Source organism: Pongo abelii, chromosome 15, assembly GCF_028885655.2.
Source record: "Pongo abelii isolate AG06213 chromosome 15, NHGRI_mPonAbe1-v2.0_pri, whole genome shotgun sequence".
Lineage (NCBI taxonomy): Eukaryota > Metazoa > Chordata > Mammalia > Primates > Hominidae > Pongo > Pongo abelii.
Window position 1 is genome coordinate 46,287,606 of NC_072000.2, and position 9,121 is coordinate 46,296,726.

The 9,121-nt window shown below is 35.3% G+C and overlaps 1 protein-coding gene across 1 annotated transcript; it reads left to right on the top strand.

Annotated features, from left to right (window-relative positions):
• The first annotated feature begins 1,262 nt into the window (after window positions 1–1,262).
• LOC100446012 (calmodulin-A-like) lies at window positions 1,263–1,607 on the top strand. The gene has a single exon (XM_054530966.2). It carries the CDS (start codon window positions 1,263–1,265, stop codon window positions 1,605–1,607), a length of 345 nt encoding a protein of 114 aa, XP_054386941.1.
• The last annotated feature ends 7,514 nt before the right edge of the window (window positions 1,608–9,121 follow it).

Here is a 9,121-nt window from a genome sequence, read left to right on the forward strand (position 1 = left end):
ATCTCCTTACTTCTAGCTTATCATCATACTGTTTTATATTCTATGCTTCACACATTTTTTCTTTCTTAAAGTGTAGTAATTTTCAAACTCCAGTATATAAATGATCATTTTTTAACATGCTAATTATCCATGTTTTTATATAATTTTTGTTATATTTTCCCAATTTTAAATGCAAAAGTAATGTTTGTTTTAAATTGTATAATTTTTTCTTTTGTTTACAAGTGATGTTGAATATGTATATATGTCTTTGCATTTTCAATTTTTCTGTAATTTGTTTATGTATAGTTTATAACTATGTATCATCTTAGGTGGTTATGGTTTTCTTAATGATTAACATAACTCTATCATACTAATATTAACATATTCTATAAAACATATCACAATTCCATTTTCTGCCAGTGATTATTTTATAGTTATCTTGATCTACCAAATTTGTATACATTTTATTAAAACACATTATGCATATAGAAAGGTGCACAATTAGAAATGAGCATGTTGATAAATTATCAGAAAATGAACAGTGATGCGACCATTACCAAAGTAAAGGAATAGAATATAATTTGTGTTCTAGAAATCCCTCTTGTGCCTCAGCCCAAACCTAACCCACTCCCACTACTCTGACTTCTATTGCCATTAAGATTGACGTTAATTTAAATCTTTTAAAAACCTATCAATTTTTACTATAGATAATTATTGCTTATCTATGATTAGGATATCTTTCCTTATCCTAAAAACAGGTAAATATTTTTGTATATTTTTTCATCATTTGCATATTAAATATTTACGTATATGCAACAGTTTATCTGGAATTTGCTCTTGGTTAAATACAAAATAACACATTTTTATAATTATTTTTAAATGTTTTCTATGCTGCATATTTGGAGATTAAATAATACACTCCTAAATAACATATGGCTAAAGGAATATCAAGAGAAATTAAAAAAAACAATTTTAACTAAATGAAAATGAATTTAAAATATAAAAATTTGTAGGATGCAGCAAAAGCAGTGCTTAAAGAGAAATGAGTAACATTAAAAACATATGTTAGAAAAGAATAGAGATTTCAAATCAATCATCTAAGTTTCCACCTTAGGAAAATGAGGGAACAAAAGCAATGGAAAGCTAAATAAAACAAAAAAACGAGTCCGAGTGGAGTGAGTCAGCCAGCCAGCCATAAGGTTGTATGATTGCGTCTGTGAAACCAGTAGTGCTTGCAGCATAGATGACCAATTGATGGGAGAGAAGGTTGCAGAATTCAAAAAATGTTTTCACTATCTGACAAGGATGATGATGGAACTGTAACAATAAAGCAATTGAGAAGTGTAATGAAGTCTCTTGGGTCGAATCCAACAGAAGCAGAGGATATGATTAGTGAAGTAGATGCTGATGGTAAGGGCACAATTGACTCTCCTGAATTTCTGACAATGATGGCAAGACAAATGAAAGACCCAGACAGTGAAAAAGAAATTAGGGAAGCATTCCATGTGTTTGGCAATGGTTATATTAGTGTAACAGAGCTTCACCCTCTGATAAATCTTAGAAAGAAGTTAACAGATACCAAGGCGATCAGGGAAGCAGATATTGATGATCAGGGAAGCAGATATTGATGGTGATGGTCAAGTAAAATATGGAGAGTTTGTACAAAATGATGACGGCAAAGTGGATATTGTGCAGAATGTGTTACATTTCTTGTACAAAATTGTTTATTTGCCTTTTCTTTGTAACTTACCTGTAAAAGTTTTTCACTACTGTCAAAAAATAACACAATATGCATGTATAGTAGTTAGGACTTCATTCCTCCCATGTTTTCTTCCCTTCTCTTAATGTCATTGTCCTGTAACCTGATTTTAGAATATTGATCAAGTAATATGTTGTATGTGGCTTACACTTGAATATATATCTAAGCCCTTCTGCACATCTAAAATTAGATGGAGTCAGTCAAATGAAGGAATATCTAGGTTATGCCTTCTTATAAAGTAGGTTTCTTTAGAAACTGTGAGCATGTTGTTGTTGAAGCATGAAGTTGTAACTGTGTAGACTATAAACAGTTAACAGTATGTACTTAAAAGTTGCACTATTGCAAAAAAGGTGTATTATTCAGGTTTTTATATACAATTTTTTCATACTGCTGGTCTTGTACTGGAAACACTTTCTCTTCCTTTACTTGCTTTTTACACTGTTGTTAGCCACTGGAAGATAATCTGCTGATGGCACAATCTGCCACAAATCCATTCCAAATTGTGTATTTGTTTTCCAGTAAAATATTACAATAAAAAATAAAGCAAAAACATAAAATATACTAAAGAAATAATTTAAAAATGTAGTAATGAAAGTTACAACTTACATTCTGAATATTATGTTAAGGTGACTAACTTATAGTTAATCATTTTCTTCAAGTAGGATAATTAAGTGCAAACAATATCAGCAATCAAATATGTTCTGTTAACTAGCACCCACTATAGCAGGGGTCCCGAACCCCTGGGCTGCAGTCTGTGGCCTGTTAGGAACAGGGCCACATAGCAGGAGGTGAGCAGTGAGTGAGTGTGAGCATTACCACCCGAGCTCCACCTCTGCTCAAATCAGAGGCAATGTTAGATTGCCACAGAAGTGCGAAACCCATTGTGAACTGTGCATGCCAGGGATCTAGGCTGCGTGCTCCTTATGAGAATCTAACTAATGCCTAGTGATCTGAGGTAGAACAGTTTCATCCCAAAACCATCCTCACCACACCCCTGTTCATGGAAAAATTATATTCCATGAAACTGGTCCCCGGTGCCAAAAAGCTTGGGGACCACTGATGGAAGTTATTCGTTATGCCAAAAGAACACAGATTTTTGGAAAAAAGTGAATTAATAAATATCAAACTGTAAAGTCATTTACACAAAATGGTGGGTTTAATGATCACTGTGTAGTCTATACAAATATTTAACTTTCTTCATATACATGATATTATCATTTTATTTGGCAAATACCTGATTTGTGTGAGACTGATATCATGTTCCCTACAAAGGAATGCCCTAGTTGTTATAAGTCAACTTATTTATTTTACCACAGTCATATTCAATGATGGGAACTTGGTCTAATCAAATTGAAGCTGAAAACTTATTATATTTATTCATTTTTGATAGTTTGGCGAGAAAACACTTCTTTGGTCTGGGAAGGTGAGTTGGAGGTATGCAGATGAATGTGCAACTGATGTATTTATTTGCTATCATGGGAAAGTCAGCACAAGGTTAAAGCTGATATTACAGAGAAATGAAGACAGAACCATCACTGAATCACATCTGACACTGTTTTGTTATTTTAATCAATTTAAAAAAGGTTTATTACTTCCAGAAAGGTATCTGCCTTTTAGGTGGCCATATTAGCATACTCAGAAATTTAAGAAATTTTAGAAATTTCTAATGATGTATATTTTCCAAAAAATAAGTTTTCAATCAAATGGATTTTTAGGAGAATATTTTGTAGCCAAGGAGTTTTCTATTTCATTATACTTGTTAACATTATTCTCCAATATACTGAATTTGCCCATATTGAAGGAAAGAGTGAATAACTCAGTAGTACTCAATGTGTTTTTCACTATTTTTTTCATTAATAGACTTTATATTTTGCGTAGTTTTAGGTTTATAGAAAAATTGAGTGGAAAATACAGAGTCGCCATATGCCATCTCATACTCCCCAAAGTTTCCTCTATGATTGTCATCTTAAAGTAGTGTTGTGTTTTTTGATTTGTTGTATTTTGATTGTTAAATTTTGATTGGTTACCGTTGATGAGCCAATATAGATACCTTATTATTAACTAAAACCCATAGTTCACTCAGTGTTGTACATTCTCTGGGTTTTGACAAATATATAATGACATGTAGCTACTAATATAGTGTCATATAGAATAGTTACACTGCCCTAAAAATATCCTGTGCTCCACCTTCCCTCTCTCCTCAAACCCATGACATCCACCAATGTTTTTGCTACTGTTGCCATAGTTTTAGCTTTTCCAAAATGCCCTATAGTTGGAGTCATAATAGCCTTCTCAAATTGCTGAAAGACTTTTCTTGCTTAGAAATGTGCATTTAAAGTTCTTCCATGTATTTTTGTGATTTGGTAGTTCATTTCTTTTTATTGCTAAAAAAATATGCCATTGTATTGATGTTCCACATTCACCTATTAAAGGACATCTTGATTGATTCTGAATTTTGGCAATTATAATCCACCATTATTTTCATTTTAATCTTTAACAGAAAATAAAACTTTTTGCTTTAATCCATTTGATTGTATTAAATAATAGCATATTGCTATATCAAATAATGATATTTGAATAAGAAATAGTCTATAATACAACGGCAAACATTATTACAAATAATTACCTTTAATATGTTCAATTAATTTTAAAGGGAAATACTGTGATAATAAATATTATGTAATTATAAAGAATAGGGTACAATTCTTATAATCTTTGCAGGATATCGTTTGTTACATAACTATAAATTTCTAACTAATTAAATCAGCCTGAGAATTGCATCTTATGTAATAGCAGTCCCCAACAATTTCGGCACCAGAGACCAGTTTCATAGAAGACAATATTTCCATGGACCAGTGTTGGGAGGGTGATCTGGGGATGATTCAATCACATTACATTTATTGTGGACTTTATTTATATTATTACTACAATGTACTATGTAATGAAATAATTATACAACTCACCATAATGTAGAATTAGTGGGAGCCCTAAGCTTGTTTTCCTGCAACTAGATGGTCCCATCCCATCTGGAGGTGATGGGAGACAGTGACACATTATCGGGCCTTGGATTCTCAAAAGGAGCATGCAACCTAGATTCCTTGCATGTGCAGTTCACCATCGGGTTCACACTCCTATGAGAATCTAATTTCAAGGCTGATCTGACAGGAGGCAGAGCTCAGGCAGCAATGAGAGTAACCAGGAGCAGCTGTAAATACAGATGAAGCTTGCCACTCAACACCTGCTGTGCAGCCCAGTTCCTCACAGGCCACGGGCTCATTTCAGTCAGCAGCCTGTGGGTTGGGGACCCCTGTTATATAAGGATAAGGAAAGCTTGGTTTTATCCCATTTGGAAAATTAACATGAATATCTGCTGTAAAAAGTAAAATCTAATATTCATTTAACTGCAAACATCCTATTTTAAATACTAATCTGCCCATATATTTTTTTACATAGGAAAATAAATAGAATGTTAAAAGTGAAATTAAACAAGTAAATATAACAAATTTTATACTTTGAGTTTTAGAAAAGAAAAGCTAATATTAATGTCACCTTGCATTTGACATAATGTTTGATAATTTACTTTTTATAATTCATAGCTATTCTTTATCACTTTCTATCAAAACACAAAATTTCAGGCTGAGATGGGAGGATCAATTGAGCCTGTGAGGTAGAGGCTGCAGGTAGCCATGATCATGCCACTGCACTCCAGCTTGGGTTACAAAACAAGACCCTGTTTCAAAACACACACACAAATTGGCCAGACTTGGTGGCTCATGCCTGTAATCCTAGCACTTGGGGAGGCCGAGGCAGGTGGATCACCTGAGGTTCGGAGTTCGAGACCAGCCTGTCCAACATGGAGAAACCATGTCTCTACTAAAAATACAAAACTAGCCAGGCGTGGTGGCACATGCCTGTAATCCCAGCTACTCGAGAGGCTGAGGCAGGAGAATCACTTGAACCCGGGAGGCGGAGGTTGAGGTGAGCCAAGATTGTGCCATTGCACTCCAGCCTGGGCAACAAGAGTGAAACTCCGTCTCAGCACACACACACACACACACACACATACATACACATTCAATATAATACTTAGAAAATTTCATAGATAATTGCTGAAGATGAAGATGAAAAAATATGGAGGCTTAGTTGCAGTTGAAATTGAGCTCACAGACCTTACCATTTTCTAAGACCTTACCCTGTCCTTTGCAAGTTGTCAAATGGTCAAAGTAGCTGTATTTAATTTAATTTGGTTTAAAAGTATCGATGTTGGCATTGCATTCTGTAAGCTTTTGGTTGTCTTAATAAATCTGTATTTCTGCTTGGAGAAAAAGTTATCTATGGAGTCTATGTCTCTACACATCTTACAAGCAGAAGCTGTGGATAACTTTGTTCTAGACTCTTTACAAGGATGTTTGTATATTGGACAGACTCAAAAATAGATAAACTTTCTCACTCCAGACAAAAGACAAATTAGCTTACTGTTTAGTAGAAGAAAGACATATGTCCCTTTCCTCCAGGGCAAAGGTCAGTGATACTTATTTCCTATTAATCCCAAAACTCACATTCCCTAAACTCAGGGTTCCTCTTCTGCAATGAAACTCACCACATGTACAGGCATCACCCAACCCTCTTTGCATCACTCTGTGGGAACTGGACTTACAAAACAGGAGCAAAAACAATGATGTTCTGGCTAACACAGTTTCTGTGAATAGTAAAATGATTGTGGTTTCTGACCTAAGAGTCTCATGTCTTCTGTCAACACACATACAATTGTAACAGGCTAACTGTGTTAGCTTGCAAGTAGAGTGAAATCTCAAATCCTCCACGGTTCTTGGATATTTGGTCAGTGGGGATGACATGTTGACAGAAATATGGATTGTTGGATAAAAGGTATGAATGCCTCATGAGCCACTTTAGGAGATACAAAAAGAGTTGCTGGGGTCTTGTAGAAAATGTTCTTGCCTATGTGGTAATGTAGTGGTAGTAAGGAATCCCCACTCTCTCACCAGTTAATAAATTTTAGAGGATGAGGAGAATAAAGTAGGATAGAAGGAATGTGCCTGAATGGTGCTTTAGTTGTTTTTACTTCCATGGACAGAAGGAAGAAAAGATGCTATGACACAGTGGCACCAATATCTATGGCCCCTGCTGAAAGCAGTATGGTTGTAGTTGTTGGGTCATGGGACCCAAAAGCTGAAATAAACTGTGTTATCAATAAAGATGTAGAGTTTTATGAAGACCAAAACCATTACAAGTGTAATTGCTTGAGTTGTGCTGGCAGCCCCATTAAATCAAAAAGCTAATACAAAGCCTTGGTTGTGCAATATGGTAAATTTTAGGTTACATGTATTTTAACACAATAAAAACCAAACAAGAAACCCAGAACAACAACAATAAAACATTCATACTGAATGGAATAGGGCTGCTCTATTCCATACTTTATTGATTCTCCTTACACTTGTACCCTAAACAGTGATATTTTAAGAAGATAGGTAATTATATCTAGGACTAAGTTATTTGTATTCCCTAAGGAACCAAAGGCCATATATAACAGCTGAGTATTCTTTGGAAAACCTCAGACACAAGAAATGGACACAAACTTTTATGACATTTACCAATTATAAGCATCCCATTAACCATCCTACCTGATCCTATGGGAGAAATAGATGCCTAAATTTAACAAAAAGGATTTGAGTAGTGATCACAGTGAGTAAGGAAAGCTTAAGTATTATTGTGAGTGAGATGCACTGGATCAGTTTAATGTACTGTTGGTGTGACTTCCATTGTTACATACATATGGGTATTGATGTTTATCAGGTCTGTACTCTGAAAGCTCATAATTGCCAGAGGAGACACTCCAAATAAGGGACAACAAATATGTAGAAATTCTAGTAGTTTTGTGGACATACATTTCCAATGACACCTTTGAAATACATGTCTCTCTGTAGCTAATGATTTTTGTCATTGGTATGTCTGTCAAAGGGTGCTTCTACCAGGGCACCTGGGGGTTTGGTTGAGCTGTGCCAGCTGTGCTCGCAGCCACTCTAAATGGAAGAAAATGCAAAGCCTCATTGCCTCCCAGACATAGCTATTAGTGACATCAGATTTAATAAAATTTCCTTTCTTAGTTAGTAGTGACACCAGTTAAAACCATATTCTGTTTGTTGGGTGAGTAAAGTCAGGCTCAATGACATGAAGAGTGTCCAAGAAGCCTCACTTGTAAAACATACATGGTGTATTCAAGAATTTAGCTCACTTGGCGCCAATAGCATCTTGGCTTTATATAAAAAAGTAACCGCAATTCTTTTAAGAAAAACTATCACTTACTTCTTTGCTTAAGGAAAATCTGTGGGCTCACTAAGCCCCTGGATTCATAGAGGTTTCCCTAAGTGCCTGAGACTTCACTGATGGTTTGATTAAGCTGAAGGCCAATTATGTCCACTGGACTGCTGAGGCTGCTGTTTTTATGCCATAGAAACCACAGACAGAAGTGTTGCTCCACTCATTGGGCAGAACTCCAGGCCATTCTCACAGATCTGGCCAATATTTGATAGATGAACTTTGTTGTATTTTTCTACTGATTGTTAGGCTGTTTTCAGTTGCTTCCCATTTTGGTGTGCCATTTGGAAAATAAAATCCTGGCAAATTAAAAACATCTCTTTTGAGACCATGAAATGTGGGGAAAAATTATGACTGCTTATGAAAATATCTGGGTCACTCATGCAAATGTCCGTGGTAAAAGACCATTTGCTAATGAGACTTACTAGAGTCAAGGTGTTAATCAAGCCTGCATTCCTTAGATTGCTACCATTATGGATTAGATCCGTCATCAAGCAGGTCTCTGATTCACATCAACCATCATAAACAAAGCTACCATTGTATGCCAGACTTCTGTCTCCCACTAAAAGTTTATTAGGTTGTTTCCCAATGGAAGAGGACTCATGGCATTGGGTGTTGCCCATGTCTGCTTCTTATTTGAAGACTGATCACATCAGACTTTTGACCCCAGCTCAGAGCTTGTATCAGGTCATAGCACAGTTGACACTTTTTCAGGTCATACATTACTTTTCCAGTTCAACCGACTGACCCCAGTTGCAAGGTGTGGCCATTGAAATTAATCTGTATCTTTTTTTCTACTTTGTTAACAATTTGTTATCAATTTAGTTGTTACCAGTTCAAGCCCAACAATGGTATTCTGTTATCACAAAAGAATTTAACAATAGGCTAATAGTTAAAATATTCAGCCAATCTTTCCAATCATCTACAGGCATTTTCTATTACTGCACACTGGAATATTCTTCTCTAAAATTGACTCAAAAAGATTTCTTATTCTACTTCCTTCATGTCCTTTTGGCCTGTACACTTTAGTAAGTCAGTCTGGACATT